Source organism: Mustela putorius, unplaced genomic scaffold, assembly GCF_011764305.1.
Source record: "Mustela putorius furo isolate JIRA1106 unplaced genomic scaffold, ASM1176430v1.1 tig00000196_pilon_pilon_pilon, whole genome shotgun sequence".
In the NCBI taxonomy this organism is placed as follows: Eukaryota; Metazoa; Chordata; class Mammalia; order Carnivora; family Mustelidae; genus Mustela; species Mustela putorius.
The window spans coordinates 64435-84541 of NW_025421310.1; the positions used below are offsets into that span (position 1 = coordinate 64435).

General features: G+C 45.5%; 1 protein-coding gene across 1 annotated transcript in view; it reads left to right on the plus strand.

Moving 5' to 3' along the window:
* Positions 1 to 20107, plus strand: part of SPINT2 (serine peptidase inhibitor, Kunitz type 2) — a 31772-nt gene that overhangs the window by 9342 nt on the left and 2323 nt on the right. Inside the window, exons 2-4 of the mRNA XM_004776247.3 lie at positions 15825 to 15995; positions 18402 to 18461; positions 19745 to 19798. Of these exons, the coding sequence (XP_004776304.1) occupies positions 15825 to 15995; positions 18402 to 18461; positions 19745 to 19798 (285 nt within the window). The remainder of the gene's footprint in view (positions 1 to 15824; positions 15996 to 18401; positions 18462 to 19744; positions 19799 to 20107) is intronic.

Consider the following 20107-nt stretch of genomic DNA (forward strand, 5'->3'; position numbering starts at 1 on the left):
CATATTTTTTCTTACTTTCCCCAGGCCTTGAACACTTAATCTCAGCATAATGTGGGGTTGCAGGACTTTGATCTATGTGATAGTTTGCCTTTGTCCTACCATGGTGAAGATCAGAAAGGTATCACTTAAGGTGTGGTAAATGGTCACACAGCAGAAAAATAAAGGGAAGGGTGATGGTTTAATTGGTTTTATTGACTCTGACTTGAGGTTTTCCATAGCCCCGTGTCCTGTTAGCCATCATACTCAGTTGGATTTTCTAGTGAACTCTGCCATCCTTTTTGTACCTTCATTCCCACTGTCCCTGTATTAGTCTGGCCTCATAAAAATATATTATCTACTCTTTATTCAAAGATTTGTTCTAAAAAATTTTTTTAAGATTTGATTTATGTATTTGACAGATCACAAGTAGGCAGAGAGGCGGGCAGAGAAAGGAGGAAGCAGGCTCCCGCTGAGCAGAGAGCCTGATGCGAGGCTTGATCCCAGGACCCTAGGATCATGACCTGAACTGAAGGCAGAGGCTTTAACCCACTGAATTTTTTCTTATTTATTTATTTATTTATTTATTTATTTATTTATTTGGGGGGGGGGAGAGAAAGAAAGAAACAGACTCTGCTGAGCAGGGAGCCTAATATGGGACTTGATCCCAAAACCCTGGGATCATTACTTGAACTGAAGGCAGATGCTTAACAGACTGAGCCACCCAGGTGCCCCTGTTTAAGAGTTTATAATGGAATATAAAACTCCTTCAGTCTTCACAACACTCTTATGTTATTGGTCTGTGTGTAAAAGAAATCCCTCCCATTTGAGTCCCATTTGAGTTGTTTTAAAGAAATGCATCTGTGGGGATGCTTGGGTAGCTCAGGTCATAATCCCTGGGTCCTGGGATCAAGTTCTGAGTTAGGCTCCCTGCTCAGTTGGGGGCGGGGGTTGCTTCTGCAAAAAAAGAAATACCTGTGCGTGCTCCCAGAATTTACTTCAGTAGGGACTGTGGAGGAAAAGCTGATGAGTCTCTTTGCTTTGTTACTCAATAGTGAATTCAAGTGCCTTTTCCCAGACAAGCCATTGTCAGGACCCCCTCAAAATTAATAGTGCATTCTGAAGCAGGCATCGTAAGTCTAGATGTCACACACAGAAGGGGACTTTTTGCTAACACACTTGCCAGAAAACACTTTTATACTAACTAAATCCAGAATATGTATAAATCACACAGAGACCCTTACTTAAGCTTGGGCTACGTTCTAATGTCCCTTAGGGTAGTTATCTTGCTAACATTCTCAGCTTTTACTGCTAAACTAAGTAGATTTTAAAGAGAAAACTGTTTATTGCAGAATTTTTCTGACACCAGATGGAATGGGCTTTTCTACAGTTCTCAGTGGACACCCATTTGACTCATTTCTGACACCAACTCCACGGAGTTAGCACAGAGCCCACGGGTTACCAGCTCAGTCCCACAACCCGCTTCTCCCACACCTTCACTGGAATGTCCCAGGTTGTCACCTGTACTTCCAACCTGTGTGCTATAAATCAAAGGTTCCCACAACCCCCTTGGTTAATTTGCTAGAATGGCTCACAGAACTCAGATATATTTACCAGTGTATTATAAAGGATAAGGATGAACAGCCAGATGAAGACATGGAGTGAAGTCTGGGAGGGTCCCCAGCACAGAAGCTCTGTCCTTGTGGAGTTTGGGGTGAGCCAGCCTCCTGGTACATGATGTGTTCACCAACACACCTCTCCTAACTCCTTCGGTTAGGGTCTTTTAGAAAGCTTCATCATGTAGGCATGATTGATTATTAACTCAAACTCCCATCCCCCACCCTTTCCTGGAGGATGGGGGTTTGGCTTAAAGTTCCAACCCCTCAGTCTTTCCCTTGTCTTTCTGGCAGTCAGCCCCCCACCCCAATCATCTCACTATGACACCACAGAGATTCCCAGACTCTTAGCTCTTGTGTCAGGAACCCGGCTCAAAAACCAGCGTTCCTAGTACTGAAGAAACCACAAGGGAGGGGGCTCCTGGGTGGCTCAGTGGGTTAAGCCTCTGCCTCAGGTCATGAGCTCAGGGGTCCTGGGATTGAGCCCACATCGGGCTTTCTGCTCAGCAGGGAGCCTGCTTCCTCCTCTCTGCCTTTTTCTCTGCCTACTTGTGATCTCTCTCTCTCAAATAAATAAAAATCTTAAAATATAAAAGAAAAACCACAAGGGAGGTACAGTGGGGGGTGTGGGGGGTTGGCCAAATCTGTCTTACTGTGTCAAAGATAGGCTGAATCCATAATCAGAGCTTCGCCTTATCTTCTGGTTTACATACTCCAAGCCTCTAAAAATCTGCATTATTCTTTTCTTTTTTATTTTTTTTAAGCAGCCAGGCCTAAATCAGGGAATATGTGGCTTTCTGAATTAAAGTATATGGTGTTTATATATTTTCCGGCTTTATTGTTAGATTAGTATGCGTTTGTTGCATGTACTATTGTTCCCACATTATGAGTGAGGAAATAGGCACAGGAAGGTTAGAACTGCCTCTGGGTAAGACAGCAGGCTCGTAAGAGGCAGCCAGGGTTGCCTGCACACACAGATCCTTTACCGGAACAGAGGATCTGTCCTACAAGCTTTTGTCAAATGCCTCCCGTATGTGTCATTCCCCTGTCCCAGAGCCTTGGGTCATTTCCTTTGTACCTTATGTTGGCTTACAAGCTCTTTGAATTTCAGATGTGATTGTAGTATTTTACCTTTTGTGATTTTGTTGTTGTTTTGTTTTGTTCTGTTTTTCTGCCCAAGTGTGTCTTTTTTCTACTTGTAAACCCCTGGAGGTCAGATGACCACATCTCCAGTCAGCGCCTTCTATGTATAGGATGGCTGCTCAGCCCAGTTTACCTTGGATGGTTCCAGTTTATGCCACCATATGTCACAGAGTGACTATTAAGAACAGGTTATTTTAGTTTCTGTTCTGTGGAAAGTGTAAAGCATTCCAACAAAGGGTTTTAATGTAGATTTTTTTTTTTTTTGCACCCATGCTGTTGATTGCTAAATGTAATAGTCTGATCATGACGCTGAATAAATGTGTCTTTAAAAAAAAAAAAATACCCCCTTTCGGGGTGCCTGGGTGGCTCAGTTGTTAAGCATCTGCCTTTGGTTCAGGTCATGATCCCAGGGTTCTGGGATCAAGAACCGGATGGGGCTCCCTGCTCAGTGGGAAGCCTGCTTCTCCCTCTCCCACTCCCCATGCTTGTGTTCCCTCTCTCTCTTTGTGTCTCTCTCTGTCAAATAAATAAACACAACCTTTATTTTATTTTATTTATTTATTTTTAAGATTGTGTTTATTTATTTGACAAAGGGAGAGAGATCACAAGTAGGCAGAGAGGCAGGCAGAGAGAGAGGGGGAAGCAGATCAGAGAGCCTCATACGGGGCTCCATCCCAGGACCCTGTGATCATGACCTGAGCGGAAGGCAGAGGCTTTAATCCACTGAGTCACCCAGGCGCCCCTATTTATCCTATAGTTTTAAGTTTTTTAACTGAAAGTTTTAAACAGAAGAGACCGTAATCCACTATCCTGATAAAACCACTGCTGATCCTTAAAAAACAAAAGTAATGCATTCACAAGATTAGAATACTCACACTGTACTGAAAGATCCAGATGGAAAAGAAAAACTGGAAAAGGCTCCCTCCTTTCAGGCCCTTTCTTTAAAGGTACATTTATACACGCATCTAAATTAAAAGCTTAGAAAGGAATTAAAATAGTAAACCATTCTCTTCCTTTTTTCCCCCTCTTAGTCTTCCATATTTTCTATACCAGCACACATACCTTTGCCTGTTTTGAACAGAGCCTGGTATCCCTTTGTGTGCAGTTCTCACAAGTTACCGAATCAGCACAAACCAGATGTCTTTTTTTTTTTTTTTTAATATTTATTTATTTATTTGACAGAGAGAAATCACAAGTAGATGGAGAGGCAGGCAGAGAGAGAGAGAGAGAGGGAAGCAGGATCCCCGCCGAGCAGAGAGCCCGATGCGGGACTCGATCCCAGGACCCTGAGATCATGACCTGAGCCGAAGGCAGCGGCTTAACCCACTGAGCCACCCAGGCGCCCCAAAACCAGATGTCTTGATGGTGAATTTGCAGCTGTTAAAGGTCTGTGAACACCAATCCCTTTGTGGATTTGCCAATCCTTGCCCCCATTCTTAAAAACACTTGGATTAGGTGACTCTTCATTGCTTTCTTTGCTTTTTGATACTGAGGAGTGACCTGTACTCTTATTTTTCTGTGTATAAATAGGATTTTCCGATGTCTGAGGATTATTACAACAGAACTTCTCTTTGGCCATTGTCTTTAGAATTCTAAGTTGCTTTAATGGAAAGAGTAGTGCTGTTTCTAGTGATGGAAGGGTGTGTTACAAGTTCTTGGCAAAGGATAATCCCGAGGAATGCATGGTCAGTGTTGTTATTAGAAATGTGAACCCTGGGAGTCTGTTTGATAGCTTCTGACTGCACATATAAGACCGGCTGAGTTCTGTAAGGACAGAGGTAGAAAATGAACAGGGTGTTTTTTTTTTTTTTTTTAAAGATTTTATTTATTTATTTACCAGAGAGAGAGAGAGCAAGCACAGGCAGGCCTAGTGGCAGCAGAGGCAGAGGGAGAAGCAGGCTCCCCGCTGAGCAAGGAGCCGGATGTGGGTCTTGATCCCAGGACGCTGGGATCATGACCTGAGCCGAAGGCACCTACTTAACCAACTGAGCCACCCAGGTGTCCCTGAACAGGGTGTTTTTATAAACACTATAGAGAAGAGACCAAACTGTAGTTTGGGGTTGCTGCCTGTGTATGGCCTGTGAGCTAAGTATGGTTTTTACATTTTTTAATGTTTGAAAAAAATCAAGAATATTTCAAGGTGCGTAAAAGAATTACATGATAAAATTTTAGTGTCTGTAGATAAGATTTGACTGGAATGACAGCCATGCTCATTCATTTACATGTGTGTCTTAAGGCTGCCTCCATACTGTAATGACACAGTGGGGAAGTTAGAACAGACCGTGACCCATAAAGCCTGAATAAAGGCAGACCTTGTTTGCGTGGTTTTCAACATGCACAGATTTCAGTTACCACAGTATATTAACTCTGGGTACTTGGGTCAAGTACAAGTTTCAGCTTCTAGCTCTTCAAGCACAGATCACTGTGTAGATGACATATATGTGTGGTGATTGGTCACTGCACGTCTGTGACTCTGTTCACACACAAGGCAAAGCATTCGGTTGTGTTGTCTGCTTGTTTCCCAGTGATAATTCTGTGTTAACAGTTTACAAAAATGCTTAATCGATAGAGGGGATTGGCCGAAAAGGATGAAAAGTGCAGCCAAGAGAAAAAGTGGTAATGCTGGAGGCACAATTCCGATGGAACAGAGGTGGAGTGATGGAAGCACTCACCAGCCTCAGGAGTGTGGACACGGTCTTGATTTGGGAGACCCGGTAGACAGCCACAGGAGCCCTAGTGACAGAAATGAGGAAATTAGGGGCACCTGGGTGACTCAGTGGGCTAATCCTTCACCTTGGGCTCGGGTCTTGATCTCAGGGTCCTGGGATCCAGCTCTGCATCGGCGGGGAGCCTGCTTCCCCTTCTCTCTCTGCCTGCCTCTCTGCCTACTTGTGATCTCTCTCTCTCTCTCTGTGTGTGTGTGTGTGTCTCAAAGAAATAAGGAAAGAAAGAAATGAGGAAAGTGATGCTTTTTGATACTGAGGATGATACAAAAAGGATGATTTCCCAGTGGAAGGAATGGTGGCAAAAACTTTCACAAAAAGTAAAGCAGCTCTCAGAGCAGTTGAGACATTGAAATAACGAAGGATAAAATGTTGGTCGCTGATTCAAACCTAGAAAGATGTAGGACAATTCACGAAGATGAATTTGAAAATAATGCTTGTTCTGAATCCAGAGTTAACATGGCTTAAGACCATTGCAGCACTGTTCAAACTACTCTTGGTAATTTTTTTTAAACAACTTAATTGTCAAGTTTCTAATACTTTAGCCACATTGTACTAAGTAAATATTAAGTTTACTATTTTTCCTATATATTTGTAACCCACAGTTGTTTTTTCTTTTTTTTTTTTAAGATTTTTTCTTTATTTATCTGACAGAGATCACAAGTAGGCAGAGAGGCAGGCAGAGAGAGAGAGGAGGAAGCAGGCTACCTGCAGAGCAGAAAGCCCGATGTGGGGCTCGATCCCAGGACCCTGGGATCATGACCTGAGCTGAAGGCAGAGGCTTAACCCACTGAGCCACCCAGGTGCCCCTGTAACCCACAGTTTTTAATGTTCTGACAAATTTAAAGGACTTAGAAGTTACAGATTTTCCTGTTGCTTTTCACACTATCGTGCAAAACAGGTACTGCCTGTGTTCACTGTTTGGCGCACCATAAAAAAAAGTTTACTGAGCTTTGCTCTAGAAAAACAGATGCGAGGAAGAGAACCATTTCATGAGTGTCTTCAGGCTGGTGAGATGATCTCAGGCTCTCTTTTATTAGGCAGACAGGCAAGATGTCAGGTTTTTTTCAGTGTGTAGCACCCAGGGGAGTAAAAAGTGTATCAAGAGCTGGAGTCCTAGGAAAGAAGTACTTGTTTTCCAAGTAAACTTACTCTGAAGGGGCATAAAAACACAAATAAGTCGGGGTGCCTGGGTGGCTCAGTGGATTAAGCATCTGCCTTCAGCTTGGGTCATGGTCTCAGAATCCTGGGATTGAGCCCCACATGGGGCCAGCAGGGAGTCTGCTTCTCCCTCTCCCACTGCCTGCTGCTCCCCCCTGCTTCTACTCTCTCTCTCTCTCTGTCAAATAAATAAAATCCTTAAGAAATATATTGAAAAAACAAAAACAAAACAAAACACAAGGGGCCCCTGGGTGGCTCAGTGGTTAAGCATCTGCTTTCGGCTCAGGTCATGTTCCCAGGGTTCTGGGGTGGAGCCCTGCATTGGGCTCCCTGTTTGGTGGGGAGTCTGCTTTTCCCTCTCCCTCTCCTTCTGTTGTTATCATCCGTCCTCCTGGCCCTGGCCGTATTCTTTCTCACTCTTTGTCTCAAATAAATACATAAAATCTTAAAAAAACAAAACTAAAAAACAGCAAAAGAATGAGTTGGAGGTGGTTGGTGATTCAAGGGAGAGATCAGGTAGGATTGAAGTAAGGGGTATACCGAGGGTTGGAATTTGGTAAAGCTGAGAAGTAGATAGACTGGTGTTACAGTATTTTCTGTACTTTTCATAATATTTGAAGTAGTTTATTAAAATAACTTAATTTTCTAGAGTAGGCACTGCAATAGTGCCTTTTTGGAGAATGATTAGATACAGTCCTTTTTTTTTTTTTTTAAGATTTTATTTATTTGTTTGACAGAGATCACAAGTAGGCAGAGAGAGAGGGGGAAGCAGGCTCCCCGCTGAGCAGAGAGCCCAATGCATGCCTCCATCCCAGGACCCTGAGATCATGACCTGAGCTGAAGGCAGAAGTTTAACCCACTGAGCCTCCCAGGTGCCCCTAGATACAGTCTTCTTAAGCCTATAAAATTAAATTAGGTTGGTAGTGCCTGGGAGCCTGAAATCCCTGCGATGTTGTCGTCAGCAGGTGACAGCAGGTTATTCCAGCCCAGTGCATGTGGCATGAAGGTGTCTGAGCCATTGGCTTGTGGTCCTGCTTAGAGCTCTGGTGACTTGAGAACCAGAGTAGCCTGTTCTTCATGACAAAGACCAGTCTGTTTGGCAGTTTTATCACAGCTAATGTTCCAAATGCCTGTTATTAGAGTTTTGTAATTTAGCTTCAGATTTCAGATGATGCGTGATTTTTAACCATTTCTGATGCATTTCTGATGCAAGAGAATGTTAAAGTTTCCTGAAGACAGAGGTTCCATTACGTATTCTGAAACGAGTGTTTCCAAATTTGGTGCTCCTCAGCTTCTCTCCGTTTTCCTCTGCTTTGAAAACTTACAGGATATACATTCATTTTGCACTAGCATTTGTGAGCATAGAAATAGGGCTAGAGACATTTTTCATGATCGTTTCTCAATTCTGTTCTAAAGCCAATATATCGTCATATCTCTTAATAGTAATAGAATTACTTATTAAAGAATAACTTCCTGAAAATTGATTCTACCAAGTTCCCCTCAGCCTTGGCCAGTTGGTTTGGTGCTGTCCAAGACCTTGTCATTGAGTGAGTATAAACAGGCCCAGCAAAGGGCCTGGCCTGTTGAGCCCTCGGATCGGATAGCATGAAGGGCCCTGAGGAATGTTACGGTTTTTAGGCATCTTCAGTTTCATGTTTACCACTGCGTTTTATTATACTGCCTCTTTCTGTCTGTCTGAAGGAGGGGTTGTCATGTTAATGCCCAGCTCTAATGGGACCATTGTGAATTCAGATTCAGCTCTGCTTCTGGTTGACTTAATCACCCCAAGCCTCGGTGTCCTCATTTGTAAAGTCCTCATTTGTAAAGTGAGCGAGTTACTACATGATCTGATCTGCAGTTTTAGTGTGACTGTTAGAAATAGTGCACATACTGTGCCTAGTGTAACGCTTTACTGAAGGTAGCAGAGGGGTTTCAAGACGTAAGTAATGCTCAGCATGTTGGTTCTTTTTCTTATTTTTTTCCCTTCAGATTTTATTTCTAAGTAATCTCTACACCAGATTTGGGGCTTGATCTCACAACCCTGAGATCAAGAGTCACACGCTGTACTGACTTCACCAGCCAGGCGCCCCCATTTTGGTTCATTTTTATTTTAATCTGGACCTACCAAAGTACAGTGCTTTAATTGGGGGGAAAAAAAAAGCCTTTATGGAAAATGACAAGTCACGGAAGCCGTGTTACATACCAAAGTATTTCTGACTTTTTGTATAAGCCATTTGGAGAACAGTGAAGGAGAGTGCACTGATGCTCTTTGGGGTGGAGGTGAATTGAAGAATGTGTGGCCTGTTCATCTGAAAGGACACTGTCTCCTTCGGAACAAATAAGCAGACAAAACCAAAATGCTTTTTCCTGAGTTCACTTAAGTCTAAACAGTGAAAATTTCTATTATAGAGGCTTAAAAGCATAGGGCAAAATGAGAATTTTCTCCATTTCACAGGGAGTTTCCAGACTCGGAGAAAGGATATCTTTTTTTTTTTTTTTTAAAGATTTTGTTTATTTGACAGAGAGAGAGAGACACTGTGAGAGAAGGAACACAAGCACCGGGGGTGGGAGAGGGAGAAGCAGGCTTCCTGCAGAGCAGGAAGCACAATGTGGGGCTCCATCCCAGGACCCTGGGGTCATGACCTGAGCCGCAGAAATCTAATGACTGAGCGCCCCAAGGACTTTGTCTTGACACTTGGTTAAATTTCACCTTGATGGAACCTTAAGGTTAGCTTCAGCTGATTATTCTACTACTTGGAGCTCTCAGTTATACTGTAATCAAATTTGTGTGAAAAGAACAGATAAGATTTTTTTCTCTTTTTATTATAGAAATTTTCAAATACACACACAGTTCTGTGAGCCCACATGGCCCATTACTTAGCTTCAGCAACTGTCAGCATTTTGTCTTTACAGGCATACTGTGTTTTTAGTCCAGTTCTCTCTCAATAAAGAGACATTTCTAGGGGCACCTGGGTTGCTCAGTCAGTTAAGCATCCGACTCTTGATCAGTCTTGATCTCAGGGTTGTGAGTTCAAGCTCCATGTTGGGCCCCATGTTGAGTGTGGAGCCTACTTAAAAAGAGAAATTTCTAAATTGCCTTGTGACAAAAGTGAAGTGTCCCTCCCGTCCCGTATCTCCCCTCTCCTCCTACCCCACCCAGGGAACCTAAAAATAAGGCTGTTTTCTGAAACTTCAACTGTAAAGTCAGTGTGTCATCATTTTTTTTTTTAAGATTTTATTTATTTATTTGACAGAGATCACAAGTACACAGAGAGGCAGGTAGAGAGAGAGGAGGAAGCTGGCTCCCCGCGGAGCAGAAAGCCTGACGAGGGGCTCGATCCCAGGACCCTGGGATCACTACCCGAGCCGAAGGCAGAGGCCTTAACCCACTGAGCCACCCAGGTGCCCCTCAGTGTGTCATCATTTAAGAGCAGATGAGAGCTGCTCTCTGGGACTTAGTGGCCTCCCAGGCCCACAGGGTTTGTTGTAAAGAGACCATCACATATACTGGAAGAATGTTCCAGTCAGGAAAGGAAGTGTCCCAGAGGCACACCTTGACTGGTATCTTGACTGTGTGTCCTGAGTTGTTTCCTGGGAGCCTCTGGCCTTCCTGGTAGGTCCTAGTGGAGGAGGGAAACTTAACAGCACACTTCTCCTTACTCTGACTCCAAGGGACAGGCCCCGTTTCCGTCTGCTTTCTGAGGTGGTCTGCTCATTGACGGGTACATCCAAGCTGCTTGACCGTTCTTTCTTGGCATCCTCCTATGCGCTCTGTCAGCCGGTGACCGCATCCTTGCGTTTGGTCAGCTGGGCCTCCACGAGTTAAGTGTCTGAGTGACAGAGATGAGGGCCAGATTCTGGGCAGTGTGACTTCACTAAGCTAAATGCTCTTCAGCCCTAGAGAAGTTTTTTCTCCTCTTTATATACCATCAGCCTTGCATAGAGCGTGTACCTGGCCCCCTTGCTTTCGGAAAAGTTAACTGAATTTCCACCCTTGATGAGGTAGGTGGTCAGCCTGTGACCTTCTGTGCAGTGGTGTTGTCTGGTGGGTCCCACCTAAGCTGCTTCGAGCTTCGTCGGGCATTCTCTCAGGGTTTTGTTTTGAGATGTAGTTCACCTATGATACAGTTCACCCATTTAGAGTGTGCAGTGCTTCTCTCGGGTTTTTTGTCTGAAAGAGTGTCCCTGAAACTGCTCAGGAAACAAGGATACCAAGCAGTCCGGGTGAGTTGCAGGTGCTCAGCTTGGCAGGGCGTTGGATAGGCTGTTACCTCTGTAGCAGTCGGGGTCTGTGTCTCCCCACCACCGCTGCCCCCCCAGCCGCCTCTGGGTTGTTTTCACTTTGGGTCACATATGGTGGTTGTGTGGCTCTGCTCCGTCTTGTCTTGCTGTTAACAGCAGTGCTGCCTCAGACATTTGACAGCCAGGATTGAGTAAATTCTACACCAGAGAACCCTTTTCCTACAGTGTTTTCCTTGGGCCTTGTTGATTGATGATGTGTTGTGTGACCTTTGGCATGTTGTCAAAAGTATCTGCTCCAGGTGCACACCCAGCTGATCCTAGTTAATGTGTTATGGACAGGAGATGCCCCTGTTTTTTCTTACACTGCTTTATTAAAGTATTCACATACCATAAAATCAGTTGTTTCGAACATACAATCCAGTGAGTTTTAGTACATTTATAGAGTTGTACAACCATCCCCACAACCTAATTTTAGAACATTTCCATCATCCCGAAAAGATCCCTGTGCCCATGTGCAGTTCACACCATCCCCCAACCCCACAGCCCTAGGCAGGCAGTAATCTACTTCCTGTCTCTCTTGATTTCCCTTTTCTGGACATAATAAATGATTCTGTTCATATGAAGCATCCAGATAAGGTACTTTTAAATTGGTGATTTAAAGGATGGTTGCTTTCAAATTAACAAAGTTTCTTAAGTTCAGAAAACGCTTTTTCTGCTATACTAGTTTCCTGTGGTTTATTGGTATGTGTGAGAGTTCCTTGAGGTTTTGTTTTTTATTTTTAAGATTTTATTTATTTGACAGAGAGACAGAGATCACAGGTAGGCAGAGAGGCAGGAGGAGAGAGAGGGGGAAGCAGGCTTCCCGCTGAGCAGGGAGCCCGATGTGGGGCTTGATCCCAGAACCCTGAGATCATGACCTGAGCTGGAGGCAGAGGCTTAACCCTCTGAGCCACCCAGGCACCCCTTCCTTGAGGTTTTGGCTCAGTGCTACAACCCTTTTGTCCATAAATCGATGTTTTGTGGAACATTTGGTTTCATGCCCATTGTTATATTTTAGGAGAAACCAGATTTTGCCTTCTGCTTTCAAAAGCTGTCCCCTAGTTAGTGAAGTAAATGTCACAAACATGAAAATAATTAGGAGTAAATGACAGCATATAACCAAGTGCAGGGCCCTGGGGTACTTTTATTTGAGCTGATTATTAAGCACCCTACTCAGATTGGAATGCCCTTGTGGCAGACAACCAGATGGGTGGAGGGCCAGGGAAGTAGGGGAGGTGATGTGGACTCATGATCCCAAGAAGAGATAGGGTGGTACTGGGCAGACGGTGAGTCACGTAGTCGGGTCACTCCCTTTTCAGCTTGCTTTCTATCCTCCTGATTCCTCCAGGAGAAAGTCTGTCTTTGGTGCTGGTGCAGATGATATACCTCCAGCACTTGGTTATCTCTACCTTCTTTTTTTATTTTTATTTTTTTTAATTTGACAGAGATCACAAGTAGGCAGAGAGGCAGGCAGAGAGAGAGAGAGAGAGAAGCAGGCTCCCCGCTGAGCAGAGAGCCCAATTCGGGTCTCGATCCCAGAACCCTGAGATCATGACCTGAGCTGAAGACAGAGGCTTTAACCCACTGAACCACCTAGGTGCCCCTAAGGTGCCTGGGTGGCTCAGTGGATTAAGCTGCTGCCTTCGGCTCAGGTTATGATCCCAGGGCCCTGGGATCGAGCCTAGCATCGGGCTCTCTGCTCAGTGGGGAGCCTGCTTCTCTCTCTCTCTCTCTCTGACTGCTTGTGCTCTCTCTCTCTCTGTCTCTGTCAAATAAATAAATAAAATCTTTTAAAAAATGTTAAAAAAAATGATTTTTCTTTAATGTTGAAAATATAGCCTCTGCCGTAACAGTGACTTAAAATATCTTAAATACTTTTGAATATCTTTATGTTGTGTTTATTATAATAAAAATAATGCAGGGGGGGCACCTGCGTGGCTCAGTGGGTTAAGCGGCTGCCTTCGGCTCAGGTCATGATCCTGGCGCCCTGGGATCGAGTCCCACATCAGGCTCCTTGCTCAGCAGGGAATCTGCTTTTCCCTCTGCCTCTGCCTGCCATTCTGTCTGCCTGTGCTCGCTCTCTCTCCCTCTCTCTCTCTGATAAATAAAAAATTTAAAAAAAAAAAATGCAGGGGCGCCTGGGTGGCTCAGTGGATTGAGGCTGCTGCCTTCGGCTCAGGTCATGATCTCGGACTCCTGGGATCGAGCCCCGCATCAGTCTCTCTGCTGGGGGGGAGCCTGCTTCCTCCTCTCTCTCTCTCTGCCTGCCTCTCTGCCTACTTGTGATCTATCTGTCGAATGAATAAATAAAATCTTAAAAAAATAATAAAAATAATGCAGACCAGGGGCGCCTGAGTGGCTCAGTGGGTTAAGCCGCTGCCTTCGGCTCAGGTCGTGATCTCAGGGTCCTGGGATCGAGTCCCGCATTGGGCTCTCTGCTCGGCAGGGAGCCTGCTTCCTTCTCTCTCTCTCTCTGCCTGCCTCTCTGCCTGCCTGTGATCTCTCTCTGTCAAATAAATAAATAAAATCTTAAAAAAAAAAAAACTTAAAAAAAAAATAATGCAGACCTATTGCAAAAGAAATTAATGTCCTAAGAAGTTGGTGGTTTTTTTTTTTTAAGATTTTTTTTTTTTATTTGTGTGACAGATAGAGATCACAGGTAGGCAGAGAGAGAGCGAGAGGAGGAAGCAGGTTCCCTGCTGAGCAGAGAGCCCGATATGGGGCTCGATCCCAGGACCCTGGGACCATGACCCGAGCTGAAGGCAGAGGCTTTAACCCACTGAGCCACCCAGGTGCCCCAAGATTTTATTTATTTATTTATTTTTTCGACACACAGAGAGACCGCGAGAGAGGGAATACAAGCAGAGGGAGCAGGAGAGGGAGAAGCAGGCTTCCTGCTTTGCGGGAGCCAGCTCTATCCCAGAACCCTGGGATCATGAACTGAGTCAAAGGCAGATACTTAATGACTGAGCCACCCAGGCACCCCTAATGTCCTAAGAAATTTAAAAAGAAAATCTCACTATCTAAAATAATCACTTTTAATATTTTGGTGTATGTGCTTCTAGTTTATGTGTGAACATTTCTTTGTGGCTTTGTTTTGGCAAAATATAATTGGTGAAATTATAAGAGACAGAATTCTACTCCTAGTTTGAAAAAGAAATCTAGCCCAATCATGGGTTTCCTTGTACCTCTGTTTGTTAGGGAGGAGGAAATGCCAGGGCTCTTCTTTGAAGAACACTTAATTTTCACATCTTAGATATTAGGAATGTCGTTCAAAATCTTATTGTGGCACCAAATTATTAAATAATACAAGCTTTCATAATTAATAATTTAGACAGTGGCACATGCCTGTAGTCACAGCTACTTGGGAGGCTGAGACAGGAGGATCATTTGAAGTCTTCAGAAAAACTATATTTTCTCAAAGGTAGGAACTGAAATTTTTAAAAGTAAAGAGAAAGCTCAAGGAGCACAAATTTTCTATGAGAAAAGCATAATGCAGCAGAATTAATTTCCTTGTATAATAATGGATTAAGGGTTATATAATGACTTTTGTTTTCAGTAGTGATAAATAATTTATATCAGCCATCTTATACTTTTTAGTGTTTATATGGATTGTCTTATTTATTTTTTTAAGATTTTATTTATTTATTTGATAGAGAACACAAGTAGGCTGAGCAGCAGGCAGAGAAAGAGGGAGAAGCAGGCTTTCTGCTGAGCAGGGAGCCTGACACGAAACTCAGTCCCAGGACCCCAGAATCATGACCTGAGGCAAAGGCAGACACTTAACCAGCTGAGCCACCTAGGCACCCCTAGATTGTCTTGTTTATTCTTCAAAACAGTTACATGTAGTAGGTGATACTCTTAAACTTTCTTTGCTAATTTTGTAATAAACAGAGGCACTGAGGTATTATTAACCCTCACAGCTTAAAGCTCATTTTCAGTTGCTAGAAGTCAGACAATAGAGCCTGTATTCTTAATTTCAATAGAATATCACCTCCCTACATTATGCATACCTTTTAAAAACTGTCTGCCTCACTGAGTTAATATTGTTTTCTTTCTTTCTTTCTTTTTTTAAAAGATTTAAGATTTATTTATTTATTTATTTGACAGACAGAGATCACAGTAGGCAGAGAGGCAGGCAGAGAGCGGGGGGGGGGCGGGGGGGTGAGCAAGTTCCCCACTGAGCAGAGAGCCCAATGTGGGGCTCGATCCCGGGACCCTGGAATCATGACCTGAGCCAAAGGCAGAGGCTTTAACCCACTGAGCCACCCAGGCGCCCCTATCTCTACCTTCTTAAGAGGCAGGAGCTATCTAGGCCTTTCAGAGACAGATGTAGCTGGCTGGAATTTTATAACATTTTTTGGTTTGTTTCCCTTGTACTAGAGTAGGGTCTGATTTGGGGGCTCCTCTTGGAATGCTCAGATAAAAGCCTGGAGCAGAGGCGTGCTGTCAGTTGCCTTGGGAGGCGGGAGGGCTAGAGTGAGGAGCTTCTTTATGAGGCTCTTGTGGAAATTTGAGTGTGAAGTGGCTGACCTGGTCAAATAGTGGATAAAGAAGGTTAAGACACATCCTTCAGTGCTAAGTTCCCCCTTGGCGTCTGGTGTGGGTTTTTTGCCTTCGAAGGCCTTTTTCTACACTGGATGTTGTGTGTCTTTAATAATCGGGAGCAGGGACAGAGGAACATGCAACTGAAATATAGTTAAGTTGGGTGGGTTGGTATCTTTGTTGTTATATGATGTGTTTCTTGCCTGTACAAGGAAGGAGTCACTAAGCTTGGTGGCTGCACTTAAGAAAGGGCTCGCAGAGAAGCTGTGCTGGATCTTGGGTTTCAGGAAAATTGGGGGCCGCCTCCTGTAGGTCTGTGCATCTTCTCTGTTGGCAAGATTGCCCTGCCAAGCCAACTGGTCTCTGCTTTGTATTTTAGACTTTTGTCGAGTTCCGAAGAAAGTGGGAAGATGCCGGGCCTCTTTCCCTAGATGGTGGTACAATGTCACTGATGGGTCCTGCCAGCAGTTTGTGTATGGTGGCTGTGACGGGAATAAAAATAATTACATGACCAAAGAGGACTGTCTTGAGAAATGTGCTGGTGTCACAGGTAAGACATTATTCCCTGGAGAAATGGTATAACCTAGAGATAATTTATTAACTGGGATGTGATGCCTTTTGCCTTGTGCTCTCTTCTTCCTGGCTGAACTTGGGGGATGTTTTTAAAAAGCAGAAGAAACAGGCACAGTTTGAAGGTCGCCCACACGGTGGTTTCATAGCGGTCTTCTCCCTCTTCCCAGAAAAGAGAGTAGACCACAGGCTGGAGCTGGGGGGAGGGGACATGGCTGTCTTGACTTCTTTCTCCCCCTGCTGAGCGTAAGTCAGACCTAGAAGAGGTGAGTCCTGCAGGCCACTCAGACAGGCTGCCCACCTGCTCCCTGGGCATTTGGGTTATTTTTACTTCTGGGACAAATGACTTGAGCTTACCCAGCCAGCCAAGCTATGAGTCAAATTAAAACTGGAACATACTTGGGGTGCCTGGGTGGTTCAGTCGGTTAAGTGTCTGCTTTCGGCTCGAGTCATGATCCTGGGGTCCTGGGGTCCCTGCTCTAGAGATGAGCCTGCATCCTTGTTGGGTTTTATGTCTCCTCACACACTGGCTCTAATCTCCCTTGGCTTTCAGTTCTGTGTTCAGAAAGCAGATATGCTTATTAAAGTTGTACACGAAGAGGGGTAAACAGCAGTGGCCTTGGCTGTGGCCTGAGGTTCAAAATGGTGCTCGAGCACACAAGCCCAGAGTGACGGAGCACCTCGAGGAATGTTTTGTTGATCTTTGTGTTGCACTGCCCTGCAGACATTCAATAAGTATTTAGAAAACTGAGGTGGCCGGGTGTTCCTTTGGGATCATACAGCCAAGTCCCTCACCTTTTGGGCGGTAACCTTATCAGATGGTGACTGAGGAAAATACTTACTGATTATTTTTGGTTTTGTCCACTGTGATCCGGTATGGGAGCAGGAATTAAAGGGAAATATTTTTGCTACCTTTTCTCTTCCTTTTCCATTAAGAGTTATCTGTAGCAAATGTGCCTGCCTGTTTTAGCTTCTCCTTACTTTTCAGGAAAATGGTTGAAATTTTAAGAAATAAGAACTGAACAGTGGGCATTCCAACAGGATGTTGTTACAAAGGGTCACATGTTGTTGTGTTTTGCTGGAGAGGTGGTCCGTGGTCAGGGGTCCCAGAGAGCTCCTGTGTGGGCACCCAAGTGTGGCCCCACTGCATGTCTCATGGAAGCTCGCCCACGGGTTTGGGAGCAGGAACGAGTCGCTGGAGTCTTTTGCCAGCATATTCTCTCCCAAGCAGGCACTCTCTGTGGGAAGCCAATATCATGAGAATGTCAGTTTATTAATTTATAATGAGAACCAGAACTGCCCAGGGGACCCAACACTCACGTCTCTGAGTCGGCTGTACCTTTAGTCCATGCAGGCAAGCCGCACAGCCAGATTCCCAGAAAATTGCTGGCTGTGCAGAGGGGCGGAACAAGGGGTGCTGACTTGTGATACGGATGTTCAGTGGCATCAGGTGATGCCGGCCCTGTGCCTCTGCCCTGGGTCTGCTGGGAACCTCTGGGAGGCAGGGGAGCCAGGTCCTGTCCTTCTGGACGCTGCCAGTGCTTCTCTTTTTGTACCTCCTTCGCTGGCTGGCCTCTCCACCCTACCCCATCATTTCATGTGTATGTGAGAGAAAATACACGTAGCTTAAAATTTTCCTATTTCCCACAGTTGGGTGGCATGAAGTATGTTCAGACTACTGCATTACCTCACTTTCTGAATTCATTGGGTGAGTTAATACAGTTAAACAGATTATTTGGCCCTGGAAGCCATTCTGTCTTTTTATTTTTTATTTTTTGACAGAAATCACAAGTAGGCAGAGAGGCAGGCAGAGAGAGAGGAGGAAGCAGGCTCTCCGCTGAGCAGAGCCCGATGCGGGGCTTGATCCCAGGACCCTGAGATCATGACCTGAGCCAAAGGCAGAGGCTCAACCCACTAAGCCACCCCGGTGCTCCCCAGTATGTCTTTTTAAAGTCATTTCATACATTTTTGCTCTGATTACCAGTGAGGGGTCTTAAAGTTGAGCCCACAGGGGCCGTCTTGGTTCCTTATTTCTAAGTTCTTGCAGGCTTGTGGTCCAGCATGTACATCAAAGGGCCCACATAAAGGAGAAATGGGAGTCTCGGTGAGAGGCACCTGGGACCATGGCGGCTCAGGGGACTCTGCCTGTTCTGTGTCACGGCGCATTCTTTTTTTTTTTTTTAAGATTTTATTTATTTGACAGAGAGAGAGAGAGAGAGAGAGGCAGGCTCCCTGCTGAGCAAAGAGCCCGATGCGGGGCTGGATCCCAGGACACTGAGATCATGACCCAAGCCGAAGGCAGCGGCCTAATCCACTGAGCCACCCAGGCGCCCCGCCATAGCGCATTCTTGACATGCACTTTCTCATTGTGTTTGTCCCCTTGCAGAGAACACCATTGATGAGCTGGCCACCAGAAGGAATGGAGCGGATTCCGCTGTCCCAAGTGGTAGGTTCTTAAACAGTCTAGGATAGAATGGCGGGCCATCTGGACCACAGAAGGACATCTGTAATTTGGGAGTCATGTGAGGGCTTCCACCTCCCTGTCTGGGGCTCTGCCTGGGCAACAGCTTCTAGCTCCTGGCTGGTGTCCTCTCACCAGGGATTTCATACTCCCCAGCGGATGAGGGGGCCCAGGGGCGCTCTTGGGCTTCCCGCTTGCTCTGCTTCCTCCTGGGGGACAAGGGATTGTGGCTGTTGCTGTTGACTGCGGCTCAGAACCCTTCCGTCTCTGGGCTGGCCTGGCCTCAAGTCCCCTGGCCTCTGCCTGCTGTGTTGTCTTCACTGCCCCTCTCTGCCTTTCCTTGCCTCATTTGTCTACTTCGTTCTTGGTTGTCCTTGCTGTCCCCCTCCCCATACCGAGTCCTCTGTCTTCTGCCACCCCCGCCTCCATTCCCAGGGCAATCCTTGATCTCGAGCTTTGTGTTAGCTTGCTTTGTAGTGCTGACAGCAGCTGCCCCATTCCTCCCTTATGCTTAAAGGACTCTGCATGCATCAGGAGCCTGGGGTGAGTGGTCCAGATGCACTGGCAAGTCCAGCCCAGCTTTCTTGAAGGCCAGTTCCCAGGCAGGCAGTGGGCTCTGCTGGGCAAGACCTGCTGTGGAGGGAGGGAATCTGCCCCTGTCCCATTTGAGGGCAGCACCCCCCCCCCCCAATTTGGCCATTGGCTCTGCACTGATTGCAGCCTTGACTTTGGTCCTCTGGTTCTGGCACCAGTGGTTAGGTGAGAGTGAGCATTTATTAGGTCAGTGGTTTGCTGGCTTGTTCCAGTCACTCTTGAGTTGTCCTAGGCCAGGAATCCTTTGACTGTCCTGACCATTGCTTTGCCTGGGTTTAGTCTTTATTCCCAAGCAGGCCTCCAGGGTCATCTAGAACATCAGGCATTGGCATGGTCTCTCTAGTTTCCATCTTGTTGTAGAAGAAAATATCTCCAGGAGGGCGCTCCTCACTATGTCAGAGAGTGAACAAGACCATCTTGCTCATCACTCCAGAAATTGTGGCTGGGATGAATTTCCTTAGTAACCCCTGAGGTGACAGGCAGGCCTCCCCATCCAGTGTGTATGATAGAGCCTGTGATGCCTGGGAGGCGACAGACCTACCCAAGGAGGAGACTCCACTTCTAGGTGCCAGAGTGTCCGTGCTTCCTCAGTGGGCCCTGCTAGTCCCCACCCCAGCCAGTCTGTGTGTACTGTGTCCATCCCAGCCTCCCTGACTTGGATGTTTCTGTTATAGTTTCCAGAAGGCAGGATTCTGATGACCTCTCCAGTGACATTTTTGACTACCAAGGTATAACATTTTAAAAATACTTGTGTATGGGAAAAACATGGTTTTTTTCTTAGTTGGGAATTGAGACACACTTGAATATTTCCATTAAGGAAGGTGTAGAGCAGAGCTTCCTGACCTCTGCTGGAAGTGGCTATGGCACACAAGTGGGCGGTGAAGCTTGACTTTGGAGAGGCCGTCTGGTGGGCTGGCTCTGCCTCTCCCCAGCTGTGTGGCCGCGGGGAGGGGCCTGCATCTGACTCCCGAGTATGAAATGAGCTTCTCAACAACAGATCTCTTAGGGAGATTAATTAATAAAAAATTAATACATGT